General features: G+C 35.5%; 1 protein-coding gene across 8 annotated transcripts in view; it reads right to left on the minus strand.

Annotated features, from left to right (window-relative positions):
• PPFIA2 (PTPRF interacting protein alpha 2) overlaps positions 1-17958 on the minus strand; it is a 315167-nt gene that overhangs the window by 89534 nt on the left and 207675 nt on the right. For 7 of the 8 annotated variants that reach the window (XR_009963872.1, XR_009963873.1, XR_009963871.1 and 4 more), the window contains one exon: positions 10643-10717. The exons of the other annotated variant lie outside the window; for it this stretch is intronic. Coding sequence is in view for 2 of the 7 variants with exons in the window: in XM_062613845.1 (XP_062469829.1) it covers positions 10643-10717 (75 nt within the window). In the remaining 5 variants the exon portion in view is untranslated. The remainder of the gene's footprint in view (positions 1-10642; positions 10718-17958) is intronic. 8 annotated transcript variants of the gene reach the window in all.

Here is a 17958-nt window from a genome sequence, read left to right on the forward strand (position 1 = left end):
ACAGTGGCAGAACCTCTGGGGTAAGATAATTAAGAAGGGGAAAAAAAGTTACTGCTCAACAGCAATTGCAGGTGGGAGATAGGAGGGAGAATGTGAGATTAACAGCTCTGCAGACGCCCAGGTCAGTGAAGGAGGAGGACAGCGGGTGCTCCAAGCATTGGAGCAGATCTCCACCTGCAGCCTGTGGAGGATTCCACACTGGAGCAGGGGGATGCCCAAAGGGGGCTGTGACCCCGTGGCAAGCCTGTGCTGGAGCAGAGTCCTGGCAGGACCTGTGGCCCCGGGGAGAGAGGAGTTCGAGAAGAACTGCAGCCTGTGTAAGGGACAAGCACAGGAGCAGTTCACGGAAGACTGTCTTCTGTGGAAGGGACCAATGCTGGAGCAGTGGAAGAGTGTGAGGAGTCCTCCCCTGAGGAAGAAGGAGTAGCAGAGACAACATGTGATGAACTGACCATAACCTCCATTTCCCACTCCCCTGTGCTGCTGCAGGGGAGGAGGCAAAGAAACTGGAAGTAAAGTTAAGCCTGGGAAGAAGGAAGGGATGAGTTGGTTTTATTTCTGATTATCTACTCTGATTAGTAATAAATTACACTAATTTCCCCAAGTCAAGCCTGTTTTGCTCATGACAGTAACTGGTGAGTGATCTCTCCCTGTCCTTTTTTCTACCCATGAGATTTTCATTATATTTTCTCTCCCCTGTTTTAGCTGAGGAGGGCAGCAATGGAGCAGCTTTGGTGGGCACCTGGTGTACAGCCAGGGTCAACTCACCACAGCTCCCTTTGGGGGAAGGAAAATAACAAAAAGCTTTTTAATTTTTTAACTTAGAACTTTTTCTTCTCTCCCATTCAACTACTTAAAAAAGAATCAGATAAATTTGCAAGTAGGGCTTTTGTAGCACTCTGAAAATTCACTTGTAAACTTAATGTTCATGTTTGACAACCTGAGCTAGGTTTATTTTATAATTGCCTGTATTCCAGCGAATTTTATTGCTATTTAAGTGGTGAGCTTTCCAGAAACTTTACACAATTGAGCCCTTGAAAATGTGTCCTGACATGTCAAGAAAAATATGACTTTATTCAAAGAAAAAACCCCCGTGGGAGTTATGAGTAATGCATATTTTCAACATTTTAACATCGTAAATTGTTCTCTTCCTTCCTTTTTGAGGATGTTTAAGATTTTAATTCTGTTATTGAGCTTTCATTGCTGGGTAGGAATACTCATTAAGGTGAAATCATCCTCATGAGGGAGTTTTTATAACCCTAGGCGATTAGACAGTAGTAGACTAATGAAAACAGATCTTGTACATTTGAGCTGTATGGAGCTTAAATAAGTGTAAATTGAAATAGAATCTCTACATTCTTCTTCCTTAATGACCAAGAAGCATGGTGTCATCATTACTAGAAATCCAGTATTTGATAGCGAGCTCTGCAAGAGAATGTACATTCAGATTTACAGCAACTGTAAACTGATCAGAGGATCATTGTAAAAGACAGTTGATTTAAATAGTCAGAGGATCTTTACAGCAAAATGGGAGGTAGAACACTAAGCTCCAACGATCTGTTACAGTTCTTTTATGGTTTAAGTAGATCTTTAAGCTATGCCTTAAGTTCTGTCAAACAAAGCTAAAACATCTTGCTTCTGCAGCTTCTGGTATGTCTTGATTATTCTATTCTAACCTTGATGTAGGCACTGCTCTCTGTGCCCCTGTGTGTATTGTATGGTGGCTAGCACTTTCAGACTGCTTTCATGTCACTGAAGTGCAAATAATGGATGACAACTTGCAAAGATGATGGGAGATGCTCTGAATCTGTCTCAGAGTCATAATTTTAACAAGAAAACATGAAAATAATAACCATGTGATCCTTCACTATTGGTGTTTTGCACTCGTGATAACTATTGACAGTTCTTGGCTATCAGTGTTTTATTGACATGCCTAAGAAGGTTATGCCTGCTTGCGACAAGGGTACTGCAGTCCAGCGGCAGCCCACAGCTGTGGCACTGTGCTGGCACCACAGGAATGCTTGCAGGACCTCCTGCCCTCCGTTTACATCACCGAGTCCTGACTTTTTCTGTATGCTAATTGCGTGGCTCAACAGTCATTTTTACAATTTAATGTAGTAATACATTAACATGTTAGACTGGTAATAAGGCAATAGGGTTTATTAGTCTCCTTTGCTTCATTATGAATTCTGAACCAAATGAAGTGTTACTGTGTAAATGACTATCTTGTGCTGTTGCACGTAGTCTAGAGCATGTAACATTTATTTCTATGGTGTACTGGCAACAATGTGAACAAAATAAGAATTATTTAAAGCAATTGTGCAGTTGCTATTATGAAAAAGAACATCTGTCAAGATTTTTCACAGAATATTACCAGGTACATTTCGGTACATTTTCTTCAGAAACCCTTATCTAAATAAGCAAAACTGTGCTACTTTTAATTTGCCACAAAAATTATATGAAATATGACACAGTGAAAGAGCTTTTACAGAGACAAGTACAACAGAAAAACAACAAATATCAATTACATGGTTGCATTACAGTATGTATTTGACACCTAGTGACTTATTAATCCTGCTTTTTCTTTTGTTTCCACCAACCAAGCTCAACAAAGAAGTAACAAAGTCATTATTCCTTCATTATTATTCTCACAAAGATGCTAGTAGTGTACACAGATCAGGATAAAAAAAAGCCCTACCACTCATTGGTAGTACAGGGTCTAATTTCCAGGTGTTCAGAGCTGAAGACAGATTTGGCAGAAACATTATGATTTTCACTGTTTTTGACAAGATCTGAGCTATTGAAATATATGTAAATATTGTGTGTGTATATATATGATATGTATGATAATATATACACAGATGTTTTATTTATAGAATTATATACATCCTCTGTGTAACCAGGACATTGACCCTAAATAAAATAATGTGCCTCTAGGGCTTTATGTAGTTTCTCTTAGTACGTACACATTTAATTTAAAACTACCCATGCTTAAGGTATACAATTTGGACAAAAGAGTTGGAAAAAAGAAAAGATGAAAAAGACTAAAAATTTGTCATCGCTTTCTTAATAATAATCAGTAATGACGGTGACAGGAATGATGTTTAAGGAGTGACACGAAGAACTGTAATTCAAAATTTTTCTAACACTTTTCTAAAGTAAAACAACATGTAAGAAAATACTGCAAAGCCAAGAAGGGAAACTGGAGTGTAGGAGAACTCATGTAGTATGGACTGAAACAAGTGACATCACTGAAAACTTCTAGGGGTGCCAGACTGTAAAAGCAAAGCTAACCCTTGATCTGCTTTCAGAAAAAGTGAGTAAGGAGAAATTCAGCAGGTCCAGTACATGGAAGATGTGCTCAGAGCAACAAGGTAGGAAGAAGACCTCCACAGATTCTTGCAGGAAATGTTTATATTAAATTGTTACACACTAATAGATTTAGTACATGTCTATGTTTGCCAGAAAGTACACCAAAGGAATACATTTATATTAGAGTAGTAGCACCTAATTTGTTTTCAAAATGAGCATCCTTGAAATAATTTTTAAAGCAAACACACACACAAATATACCGGATTAGGTTTTTGCTTATTTTGATAAATAAGCTAACTTTATGGAGGGTTTGTGCTGCAAAACGTATTTGGGATCTCAGAATATTCAGAAATTAAAACAGGAAATAGCAATTGTGTTTACGACATGATATTGAATGACGAGTATATATACAACTTTCCAAGCACTTGATATCAAAGACTGTATTAGAGCTAATATATTTGTGAAAGAATAAAAAGCTTATTTGTTCAGCCACATTTTTCCTCAAGAAGCTATCCATTAACACCTTAGCACACACCAAACATCCTTCCTATTAATTACAATCTTTCATACAAATTGGTTTCTTCTAAAGAATACATAGGAAGCAGATGAGAAGTCAAGACAAAATTTGAAAATGTATGTATTTTAGGATATGGTGGCCACATGCTAAATAGAGGGGTAAGAGAACACAGCATTTCTGGATGTCTTTTGAAAATACCCTAAGACATTTGGGCAGCTACACAATAATGGTCTGCAAAATCATTTCAACAAAGACCAAAGCTGCTGAACTTATTTAATATACATTACAGGGTTGCCAACACATAAACAGGTCTAAGTGACTAAACAAAGTTATAAAAGAAGAAATCAAATCTATGTGCACTTCTAATTAAGATTTTTGTATGACAATATTAAAATATGTTTTATCATATTTGAATGATAAATCATTAAAATATAAAATTACTATCTACTGTCATTGTAGGAAATATATGGGATTTTTTTCTCAAAATTGGAACATTTTTCTCTATGGTAGAAATTTATGGAAATTATACTGAGAAACCACTTTTGCAAGTGGAATGGTGATGTCCATTTCAAATATGTCAATAGAAAGTAATATTCTTAAATGATTATTTGAAAAACATACTGAACTTCAGACCTATTTTGCCCTGAATTCAGTGAAAAATGCTTTTGATGATAATGCAAAGATCAGCCCTGCTGTACTCAATGTCCACAAAGAATTTCAGTGTTTTTTTCCTCTGAGAACTCAGATTACATTTAGTTGAGGACACAAAATGAAACAGCTACAGCAACAAAACTGACTTTTTTTTGTAATTTTCTTTTTGACTTTGTAAAAAAGGCAATGAAGGCTGTAGTGCTGCTGTAGTAATTTTCAACCTCTTCAGCTGTCATACCACACACACTAATTCAAATGCATAGAGACAGAAATTAATGCTGTGGAACATGCAGAATGAGAAGCATTCACACAAAAAAAAAATCATTGTGCTTCATTACCACATTTAAAACTTAAGGGCAACAATAACTTTCAGCAGTTAGCATTTAACTAGATGGTTAAGGTTAAATGCAGAATGGAAAGCAATTACATAGAGCAGATAAAGATTATGCTTCAAGCCAAGATATTTTCAATTATGTGCAACTTTGCAGAAAATATATAATTTGGCACAATTACATAGACATTTAAAATTTAAGTTCAGACCACAAACAAGGTCCCTCCAGAGTTAGACCTGTGTAAATTTATAGCTTAAAAAAAAAAAAAAAAAAAAAAAAGCTTAAAAAAGGTGTAGGGGAGAGTTTGCAAAGCAGTAACTTTTGGTTGCACCATTCTGAGAAAATATGGTAAAGCAAGGTGCTGCAGATGAAGGTTTTTTTGCAAAAAGATTTACTAAAGTCACCAGAGATAGATATAAGCCATCCACCTGGACTTCCTCAGGCAAAAAGTCACAAAATTCCACCCAGTTTCATCCAGAGATTTGATATCTATAATTTCTTAAATTCACATTAATGAAATTCTGTGTATATTATACATTCAAAAAAGGTACATGCCCTTTTTTCTCATCAAACTATTCTTTTAACGATATTTCTACTAAAAAAATCTCTGCATTGTAATTACATACAAAGGCGCAGGCCACCCAGAAACTCCTGTAACAAAAAGTACCTTAAGCTAATAGGACCTGAAACAGCTGGGGATAAATGTACGTTTTTCACATGTAAGCATGGGTAAAAGGAACACAGCGTAGCTAGCCTCAGAACATGGCATAGTTAACTGAGGCTTTATTTAATATATATACGTATGTTTTATATTGTATGTTTTTTATATATATGGTTCTATATACATTTTTTATATTTTATATATAAAATAAATATACAAAATGTGTATATGTATATACATGTATATATGTTTATAGGTTTAATATATATGTTACAGAATATTTCATTAGTGGCAATGACACTACAATCATGTCTACAGCATTCCTCATAGTCAGAGTCAAAACTGTCCTCAACTGCTAAAAGCATCCGCATTTTTCACTGGTTTCTTGACTTGCCCTGCATAGCCAGAGTCAGGCAATTAAATATGGCATTTGAAAGTTCTTTTGTGACTAAGTGGCTACATTTTCTGGTGTTTCTGGGATAGAATATAAAGAATCATAAATTGCGAATCATCATTTCTCTTCAGCAATGTAAATCATCTATTAACGCTTTCATGGATGCTATAAAAAAAATAGCATTAAGGCAACCTAATGAATAAACTAACCCACTATTAGGAAGAAACGTACTGCCTAAATAGGAGAATGCATGCAGTTATATGAAGCACAGATCTATGGTCCAAAACTCCTGCAAGCTCTCTCATAGCTGCAGGAGCAAAATTTAGCCTCAAAATTGAGTAGAATTCTGTAGAAACTGTGACAATGAGGTTTTAAAAGGAAGCCTGATTGTTTTAAATATAATCTGTGTGTCAATTGACAGACGTGATATAGTGTTGTTTGACATTTGCAAACAGCATTGACATTTTCAACAAATGCTGAAGAAAAGTGTATGGGAGCACAGTGATATATAAACCCAAACCAGTAGAATATTTCATATTCTACACAGTCTCAGTGGGTTCCTAAAGTATATTTTTGAGATAATAAACATAATTTTCTATGCTACATTTTCTACCAATGAGGTTATGTGGAACCAGCTGAAAATCAGCATCATTTTAAAAGCAGCTGAGGGGTAAGCAAATGTAGCTATGCTTTACAGTAGTTTTAACTAAAAATAGGAAGTAAATTTTTCAGAAAACTATATCCACTTTTCATCTTAGCTACAGCAGACACAATAAAACGTATATTTAAAGACTTTTCAATCCACTGTAAATATAATATAGACCTTTTTTTTTTTTTTTTTATCTCCCCTGTATCTAGAAGCCCAGTGCCTGACTCAAAGAGCTTCTGCTGTTTGTAAGGAGTAAGACACCTAAATTTAGCTGTCTATGGATGAGGTGTCTACATATGAGCTTGTTGTGAGAGTCAGTTACCTAACACAGGCATTTGGTGTCATTACAGTGATCAGCAGTATTCCTTCCTGTCCTGGGTTCAGCAGTAGCAGTCATTTTTCCCCTTCTTGGTAGCTGGTGCAGTGCAGTGTTTTGACTTTCGGCTTGGGAACAGAGCTGATAACAATGATGTTTTGGTTTGGCCAAGGACTTTGTGAGCCTCATGCTCTGCCAGGGAGGAGGGGAAGCCAGGAGGAAGCAGAGACAGGACACCTGACCCAAACTGACCAAAGAGGTATTCCATACCACAGCACGTCATGCCCAGGAGGTAACTGGGAGTTAGCCGGAAGGGCTGGGAGACTGCAGGGTTGGAGGAGGTATCGGTCGGAGCTTGGTCGGGCTGAGGGGGGGCAAGTTATCGGTCGGCTGGTGCTGAGGTGTTGTATTCTCTTCCCTTGTTATTTCCTTTATCATTATTATCATTGGTGGTAGCAGTAGTGATTTGTGTTATACCTTAGTTACTAAACTGTTCTTATCTCAACCCGTGGGAGTTGCATTCTTTTCGATTCTCCTCTCCGTCCCTCCGAGAGCAGGGGGAGGGCAAGAAAGGGGGGGGAAGTGAGCGAACGAATTACCTGACTGGGTTTAAGCCACAACACTTCCCCACCTCTAGCTCCAAACAGACAGCTCTCCTGTCGATTTTGTACTGTATCTGGCAGCCCTGGCAGATTCATCACCAGCTCAGCTGGCAGATTGGATTTACTAGACCTCCGCAGACTACAGTCAAATCTTAGATACTGGTTCACATGTAGACACACAAATTCAAAACTCCTAATTCTGAACTGAATCCTGTGCTCTGTAAGAGTATAATAGTTAGTGTTTGTAAACATGTTTTAATAAGTAGCTGAGGTACCCTGTAAGTATCCTCCAGCTTGACACAATTTAAAACCAAGACTTCCTATTCAGTAGAATAGTTAATGTAACTGATTTGGTTAATTCTAGCCCTAAATTATTGTTATTAAACCTGTAGTAAACATAACGATTCCCTTAATTTGATGTATATTTTATATTGCAATTTATAGATAACTGACTTTTTGAAAACATAAAAATCCCTAGCATATTGAAATATTAAATAAAATCAAAATAATTTCTGTGTAGCATTTATGTGAAAAGGAGATAAATTACACATTCGCTTTCTTATAGAAGCTATTGCCATCACAGAATCAAAACAGCAATGAACCATTTGGTGGACATTCTTGTTTCTGAAAAGTTCAATTGAACCAATGAGAGTGACTTATGCTATTTCAATAGTCACTGTTAGAACTGTAGACCAAAGCCCTTCTCCATTACACATTACCCTTAAATATTAGCGACACAAATTTCCCCCAACTGATGGTCCAACTGTCCATCTCAATTGCCGCTGCAGTTTAAAGTCAATGTGTGTGACTATTCCCTATCAAATACAAAGTGCTTTGTAAGATGGTGTTTGCAACTGGAGATAAAACCAGATTTGACAGAGCTACAGATGTTTTCACTCCCTTTGCTATGTATGCAATATGCCACGAAGACTACTAAATGAGAGTTTGTTTACTACCCAGTGATGGAAAGCTATAGTTGTTCTCCTTTTTTTTCTGTTTTATATAAGCATTTTTCCAGTAAGTACTCATGAGTATCTGCAGTTTCTCATTGTTCTCATTCTACCAGAGCCACAGCCATAGGCTTTCAGAGAAAAGTGTTACCTTAACATACACATTTCTAGTATTTTGTATCCCTCAATCTGATACTTGCTATATATCTATTGATATACTTGTTTAATTAGGGGACCAATTTACTGTCATCATTTTATGTTTAGATACAGTTCTGAATATGTAGTACACTCAGAATCAGTATGAGAATATGAAACAAAATATTAATTATCTGGGGGGAACAGACAACGAGTGACAGGAATACAGAAATTACTGAAAAACATATATATTCAATTCCCTTTTAAACTTAGCCCATTTATTTTCATATATAGTACAATAAATTTTTAAAGCCATTTATTACCTGTGTATTCACTGTGGAACCTAGTATGAAAACAGGCTTATATACTGCAGTTCTCTAATTAATTTTATGTTGTTTAAATAAATAATTATGTGAAAATCATCTGCTCTTGTTCAAATGCATTATCTGTTTGAAAATTATCCACCTGTTCTCTTCCACATCTCTTACCATCTTTTTTCCTTATTATTTAATTGAATTTCCATTTTTCAACTTTAAGAGTGCCTCACAGGAAACTGAAATAATAGTATTCAGATTGTGTTAATGGTCATGTTATGCTTGGTTTATTATGCTTGGCTCTTCTAAATGTTTTTAGTTATCAGGTAGGCACAAAATTTGTACATTTCTAAGGATTTGGGGCAAGAAAGGCTATGAAAGTCCTATTTCAATTAGATTTCATTGTGCATGCCTTTGTTCCTTACTGTCAATACAAATTTCACTATTTTATTTAAAACTCCACATAACAAGGTGATGCTCTAAAGACCTGGTCCCGTGCTCAGTGAAGTGTACTTGGATTTAATTGGATCTTAAATGGGAGGGATTAGAAAAGTGTGATATATCTCAGTTGGCTTGACTGAACAAAAGGACTGTTTTCTATTTAATAAAGACTGGTGCAAATAACAGAATAAATAATACAGTGTAACTAAATCATTTGAAACCAAGTATCCTAGACATTATGAAATGGAAGAATGAAAGAGGGGTTTTATTTTTTGCACAGATAAATTACAGCTACTTCAGAGAAGAAAGGAATGATTCAAAATATGTAGTTTATAATTTATAAAGCAATAATATCTTAACTGCAGATCCTATTTTTAAGAGGTTACTTTAAGAAAGTAACTTTCCTAGCTGAATATTGGAAAAAAAAATATATTAGGAGTCTATATTTTACGTTATCACATATTATTCTGAATTACATTCCATTTTCCCAGAATTATTTGTTAGTACTTCTTTTTTGTCTGTTGCTGTTTTCAGCTTTTCTCTTAAACCTGAGTTTAAGAGTTTACACCAGTAAATGGACATAACCCAAAACAGCTTTAATCCAACCCTATTGCTTGTCTGACTTATTTTTAACAGTGTGAGAAGCACACATCAGGTGGAGATTCAGAACATAATGGGAATGGTAACGTCACCAGCAGACACCAATATTCATATTTCTGGCCTCAGAAACACCTCTCTGGGGTGTAAAATTCTTTTCAATATGTGTGTACTGCTGTTGTGCAATGCAAATATGTGTTTCTGTAACCCTTTCATACAATAGAGAACATTCTGCAAACTACTATACAGGTAAAAATATCTCTTGTCCAAATTCACAATAGTTATATGGTACCACAGCTCATCATGACACACTGTAATTAAAAGGGAAGAGACAAACCTAAATTTCAAAGCCATCCATAATCCTTCTTCCATCAATGTTAACATTTATATAATATGTGCATGTGTATATATATATATGCATGTGTGTATTCTACTTAATTTTATAGTAAAATAAGAATACAGGTTATTGAATTGTTTATAGTAACTGACATATTTGTTGGCTCACTCTTTTTTCAGGGTCTGTAAGAAATGTGGGAATCTGTCACTAGCTCTTGGACTTTGGCTTGTTCACAAGGGAACAGGAGAAGGGAGTAAAAGAATAAACAGAAGGTCTTACAACCACCTTAAACAAGCCTCACTGAGCAGCTTATTCAGAATGCAATTTATCTTTTTTTTTTTTTCCTGAGAGCTTTAAGAAAAGTGACAGGGAACACATGGGACAGAGTATTAGAGAAATTGAACCTCAAAAGGGGAGAAAGTGTTTTGTGTTACCTCCTGGTTAGCAGCAGCTAGTTCTTCTTCCAGTGCAGAGACTCTTTCTAAAGAAACCCTCAGTCGTTCCCTTACCTAGAAGAAAAATCAAAATATGTGCAGTAACGTAACTTCTATCAGTCTTTAAAGATTATATAATCTGCCATATGCGCTACTGTATGCCCTGCCAGTCTGTTTCCAGGCATGTGTGTTGCATCCTTTCATGAGACCATACAGTGTTGTAAACTTCCAAACCTAACCATGGGAAGACTAAACCCATGAAAATATGTGTCAAACTTGAAGTGTCAGACTGCTGTTCCAGTTTGCCTGTACTTTTATGGAATACACAGCAAACGCAAATATTCTAAGATGACACAGAATAAAAAGAAAATGTTGTTTACAAGCATCTTTTACAATGAAAAAAAACATTTGCAGATGTTTTAAGTCCAATGCATGGAAGATAACTAATCTGTTCATATCAATTGGATTCAACAAATTCATTACAAAATAACTTGCAGCATTGCCTTTAGGCACACATACTAAAGATTTTTTATATCATCATGCAGTTTGCTTTGGTTTTGCAAAAAGTCATAAACAGGATATACTCTCATAAGCAGAAAAGATGCCTGTGCTTGTGCCAGTTTCATAGATGGCCTATTCTGTTCCAAGGATGCGTATGATCTAGTCAATTGTTATTGGTAGTATTGAAATTATGACTAAATATTAAATATTATATTCATTTAATACTTCTGAAGACATATTTACTGTTGTTTGAGTACTCTGGCTCACCATCAGCTCATGTAACAACAGATAACCTAAGCTGGCAATGTACTAACCAGTGTCCTAATACAATCAAAAGCAAATCAGACATAAAGGTGACCTTCAGTGCTGGGCGCAGGTGATACTTCCTCCTGACTATGACGGGAGCCTATGGCAACTCCTCTCCTAATCTACATAACTTCATTAGACACCTGACATTAACCTCATATTACAACCTGGCTCATCAGACAACTCTTGGGATATACTTCTAAACACATTCCAGCTACACTGAAGCAATGTTCTTCCAGCTGATGATCCAAGGATGTTTAAGGCTATTAGCAATGTTTGTAAGGAAAGTTAGCATATTCTCTTAGAGCAAGAGATGTAGCTGGAAAACAAAGCAAAATAGTACTTCTACATGTATATACAATTGTTTGCACACGCTTGACAAATAGAGGAGATCCCTGAAAAGGTGTGCATGTACTAATGCTTCCAGACTTTTTCCAGTGATACCTCTTAATCTGATAAACATTAACTTTCCTTACATACTTTCTTTTCTATTACTACTGATACAAGTGAAATTTTGCAAATAGACTCACTACACCTCAAGAATGGCTTAGACTTTTTTTAAATAAAAAAAGTTTAGCAAAACTATAACATAATATGTTCACTAAACTTTAAAACTAAACCTAAAGGTCAAATACATATTCAGGAAATGAACACTAAAAATGAAACCTCTTCAGCCTTTCTAACAAATGCAAATATAGTTGCTTATGCAGGACTTTGGGTATTTTGGTCTTGTTTACATTCTTCAGCTTTGTTAAAAGAAACAAAAAAATGAAAATATATTTCATCTATTACATGAATTATTTGAATACCCTCAGGTAACTATGATTTTATTATATACTAGACAATATTGGTAGACTTAACAGATCAGAAATCACAAGAGATTTACTCAAAGGAGCAAAAGAAAAGTGAGTTGAAGAGTATTAAAGTATATGAAATATTAAGATGCTTTGAAGATTAGAAAGAATCCTCAATTTTTTTAGTCCAATTTCTGATCAATTCCTTTCCCTCTATTCCTTCAGCCCTATAAGATTGAAAAAAATAAACTGTTAACTTTCCCAAAGATGCATGTTGTAGCTTAAATGGACATTTCCTAGAGGGTATGACTATCTAATTAATAGCTGAACTACAGTAACTGACTGTGCCTGTTCCTCACCTGACACAGTTTAAGTCATTTTAATGTGGGAGTGACTGAGCCGTTTGTGAGTGGCAGTGATAAGAGTGAAAATTACTACAAATTTTCATGACTGTTTCAGTAGGTTTTATACAACAGAACAAGAGAATACAGTCAAAATATTCAATGGAACCTAAAACATTTTTACTATTTATTACATTTTTGTACTTTTTTCATCAAAAATGCATGTAAAAATCTTTAATCATAAAGCCTGCTTTCCAAAACGAGCTACATAATTCCTGGAAAACATCCTTATAAAGCTTCGGATTTATGGTAGCACATAAGCTATCATAGCAGTCATTTTATATGATTGTTTTAGTATTCAATTCTAACACACGTGGAATATGGAAAATTAATTTGAAATATTATATTTACTAATTCTAATTTATTCATATTTTTCATCTAATTCTATTTTTTAGTTATTCTGCTTGTCATCCAAAAACTTCAATTGTTTGTATACCTGAAAAAGTATTTCTTCATTTTCCTATCTCCTATTTTTAAAATCATATTCTGCTTGAAAAGCAGTATTATTTCTCCAGTTCTTCTATCAGCTTCCAAGTGCTGCTTGATGACCTGCTCCCAGTCGGACCCAAGACAGTACAAGTCTACTATCTGGTACTCACATCTTTCCTCTCTCTTATCATGCTCTCTGCCTCCACAAATGTTCCCCCTCTGTGCGTCCTAAAACTCTTTTTCTGTATCCTGCTACTCTTACCACCATTTCTATCTTTTACTAGCTCTTCACTATTAAAGTCCATGTCCTACGAGTGAGGGGTGTAGTCCTGTGTTCAAGAATCCTCATTTCAATTTCTCTAACTGCAGTGAGAGCTGGCAGATAACAATTTCTTAATGGAAATCTCAGCTTAGATGCAAAAACTCCATGGAAAAATGACATTCATCTTTCTGGCTTCAGTCCTCTTGGCTGTAAGTACTGCTGGGGGACAAGATGATTGAGAGAAAATTCAGAAGACTGCAGTTGGTAATTTTACTTCAGATTTTTGTAAGTTTCCTGAAACCTCCATATATTAAAGCCTAAATGTTTTACAAATGAGAATGCATGTTTAAAAAATATTATAGTATGTCTAACACTGGCATTCACTTTGAATACTGTTAGAATTTGCAAACCAACTAGGTAACATTACTGAGGTCACAGATCCACAGGAGCTGAAATCAGAAAAATTATCCTTAATCTTTATACATTGTGGCACTGTAGAACTGTATCTGAGTGGGTTTTATATGGACATTTCAAAGCCTGAAATAAACACTCCCTGGAAATAATAGGCATTTGTTTAAAAGAAAATTTAGGAGACATTTTTTTTTTAACATGGCACTTCAGAAAAAAAATAGGTAGAGAATTAATGTCTTCATTCTGAATATCAAGTTATTATAGTCAAATAGTTTTCTTTTTCATTCTTGGCCTATTTATTGTTGGTAACAAGGAACATTGTTAGTAACATGGAACAGTACCAGTGTGACACAGAGCAACAGCTGGAAGCTGTTTCCTTAGCCTTGCCTTGCCTTCCCTTCTTTCTACATACACAGTTGAAAGTACTGCTTTTTTTATAATGAACTAATCAAAACTGTAGTGGTCCTTGTTCTGTGAGTATAAGAGTTGCAAAAGGAACTGAAAGCAACTCTGCCTTGTCACAGGAGACTTTTTTTCTTTTTTTCCCTTTCATCTGCTGAGCGAACAACTAGTTCATTCATATTTTCCATTGGAAACGTTGCAACTTTATTTCTCACTTTAAATTTCTTTCTCAGTCTTCAAATGATTTCAAGATAAACTGGAGGAATAAGACAAAAGCTGAATAAAGATTTCACGTTTGGTCATTCACATTCCAGGAAAGAATACAAAAGCCACACCAAACTATGTGGTATGCATGTATTTTGAAAATATTTTACTCTGAGCAATATTTACCAGTTAGTAATTGTACTAACGTTTTCCTGAACTTTTTAAGTTCATATCTAATAACCTTACAATCTAAAGACAGGGCAACAGGCAAAGGCTGAAAACCCATATACAAATGCATTGCAAAGACTTTTGTATTGGATTTCCTCTTCAGGTTTATGTTACAGCAAGAAAAGCAAACAGAACCATTCTCATTTCTGAGAGGTCCAGGAAAAGGTATTGTTCCTGGTCACTAGCTTGTCAGAGAACAAGGAGTTGGAATAAATGCAAACTATTTTTATCTGATATTATGGAGGGAGGAGGTATGTGTGTGGTTCATATGAACCATAAATGCAAATTAGGGATTAGAATATTATGCTATTTATCTTGTGCAAGTGAAAGACAATAACTAACTATAGTTCAGAAAAGTAAGCATTATCTCAGTGAGACCGTGTTTATCACTTCAGAAATAACATACTATTTAAATTTCATATAGTCTTTCAATGTATTTCTATTTTCTTTGCAGTAGGTAAAGCTTTACTAAATAGACTTTCACAAAGTAAGAGTAATCAGATGTCACCTGATCTATCAGAACATGCTATAATACGCATGTTTCAAGGACAGATTCCTATTAGAGTGTTGAGCAAAAGGGTTGCAGAGCAAGCAAAGGCTTGGATACATCCTCTAACATGGGCCCAGATGACTGCGTATTCCTCTGGCTTTTAAATGCAACCGCATTATCTTGAAACGTAACATAGTCAATGTCATGTTAGCACTGCTGTTGGTGCAAAATATCACCCATCTTTCTCTGTCTCCTAGCAACTGCTTCCCACTTTTTCCCTTGCTGTCAAATTCTTTCTTCATTCTTTCCAGATCTGCAGCCCACAAAGAGCTTCTAAAAAGCCCTTGCACATGCTATCATTGAATCTCTTTTTTCTTTTTTTCATGAACAGTCTATTGAATAAAAGCTCTCCTAGCTACCTGCTAATGAATAAAAAGATAGTGATAATGTTCACATGACCAGGTTGATTTTATTTGCAAGAATATCAGGTATACTTTTCTGCCATGAATTAGTCAGAAGAAACCCAGTGTTTTGTTGAATCTTAGCTAGGACAATAACACCTGGTAGTCTCCTTCCTCTGTGAAGATCAACTGAACTCTTCTCTTGAAGCATCAACCAAAAAAATGTGTTTGCGGAAGAAGTTGCTTTAAATAGTTTCTTCTTTCCAAATGCTTAAATGCTGAGCCCAGAGTTTAAAGCAAAATACGAAAAATGTCTGCATTAAAATACTCAGGCACATGTTAGAATTTAATTATAGGTATAAAATGGTATAAATAAAAAAAAACATTTTTCTAGTTTTTGTTCTTCCTTATTTGCATATGAGGAATATGTACTTCCCGACCTACTCTTATACTCAGTGTATATTCTAACCATGAAATTAATCTGAGCTTCTATTTTCTATTCAACTCTAATGATGTCCAGTAAATCTCATCTTCATCTTCTTTATTATAAACTGTTCCAAGTATATTTATATATATCTCAAAATGTTTCATAGAGCTGTCTTACATTATTTCTAAAACTTTTCATTGCATGAAATAAACCAAAGATAGCAGCAGCAGTAAGAGAAGGGAATTGAAGCATTAAGAAGCTCAAGGGTGATTAATTTAAGTTTCCACACAGGCTATCTTCCCTATGAATACAGCCACAAATTTTAAGTGCCTTAGGCAACAGCAAAGGCTATTAGAAATGTTAAGTCAGAATTTCACATCACTCCCAGTTGTAATCAGTTCTAACTTCTGGTTTCTAAAACTTTCAATTTTTTAATACCTTTTGTTTGTTAGACATAACATAACCCTACACTTATTAAAAACAATCACTGAATTTAACTTTGAACATGAAGAAAATCTAGAATTGGTAGCAGAAGTGTTCACTGCCAGTGTTTTCAGATTTCTAAATATTTTAGCATCATTAGATACATACTGATGTTTGAATATATGTACAGGTTATGCCAAATGAAATTTCTAAATAATAATAATACAGCTAGTGTCATTTTTATTTGCTGTGACACAATTCACCCAAGGAGACACAATGAGATTTATCTGAGATACACATATAATACTAAATATTCATATATTTATTCATTATCCTGAAACCCTAAAGTGAAAATTCTCACAAAGCACACTGTGACTACGCAAGAGCAGACTATGAAGATGGCTGTCTGGCACTGCTAGGATTTCACATGGACGATGAAGTAAGAATAACAGCATACTCTTACTACCTTCTACTCACTAGGATTTATATATTTGGTTTAGCCACATGGGACTGGCTTTCTAGCAGGGGAAGCTCATGACAAGATTTCACTCTACAGGGGGTGAAGGGATGCTGAAGGAGCTGTCGAACACTGAAATAACTGTCAATGACATGCTTTCTCTTTCTAATGCACTGTGACACCACCCTCTGTGGTGATCTGTCTTTTGGACAAAAGGTAAAGGCGAAGTATAGACTTCATGTAATATATAGACAATAGGTCATTTGGAATAAGGTATCTTTCCTGGTTTTCCTTATGCTTAAGCAGTCCTCCTTGGAACTATGAACCCTGAATTGATATGTTTTATTTTCCACCTTCCAGTCTGGTTTGTCTTTTTCATTGACTTTCATTAGAAAAACGAGGATGGTTTTGTAACTCTCGTATGGTGTACACAGCAATCCTTGCATGACCAGTCAAGTTTTGTGGCAGAATTTGCTACAACACCTTGAGATGTTTAAGCGTAGGAAGTGAGAAAGTGAAAGAAAATTTGCATTTAGGAAAAATGGATAGACTTCAAGCATTTTTATGAAAATATCTTGTTATGCTTTTTCAAGTGTGCAAAGGCTAAATTATTGGTTTCAATGTCAACATTTCTTGTGAAGAAAAAATTAAAGTTTCCAGTATTCATTTGATTTCATTCAAAGGTTCCTGATGAGTGGAAAACCCACAAGTGTTGTGACCACCATTATAAAAGGCAGAAATTATCCTGTGAAAATCCAGGGAAGTACAAGCTGGCCACTCTTGGGATGGTTATGGAGCAAATCTTTCCAGAAGCCACTTCCAGGCACATATGGGACAAGACGGTAATTGGGAAGAGTCAGTATGACTTTGTCAAAGTCAAATGGCATCTCGCCAAACTTGTTGCCTTGTGTGATGAGATGGCTGGCTCAATGGATGTGGGGAGAACAGGGAATGTTTTTTACCTTGTCTTTACTGAGGTTTTCTGCAAGGTCTTTCATTTACCCCTAGAGGAAAGGGTGAGATTTGAATTGGGTAAGGGGATTATATAGTGCGTAGAAAATTGTCTGGACTGCAAAGCTTAGAGATTTGTGATCAGTGCTACAAAGTCCAAGTGGCATTCCATTACTATGAATGGAATAACTTCAGGACACAAGTAAGGCTTGGGGAAGAGAAAGCAGTC

Source organism: Pezoporus occidentalis, unplaced genomic scaffold (genome assembly GCF_034315485.1).
Source record: "Pezoporus occidentalis ecotype Australia unplaced genomic scaffold, CSIRO_AGI_Poc_V1 ctg17, whole genome shotgun sequence".
In the NCBI taxonomy this organism is placed as follows: domain Eukaryota; kingdom Metazoa; phylum Chordata; class Aves; order Psittaciformes; family Psittacidae; genus Pezoporus; species Pezoporus occidentalis.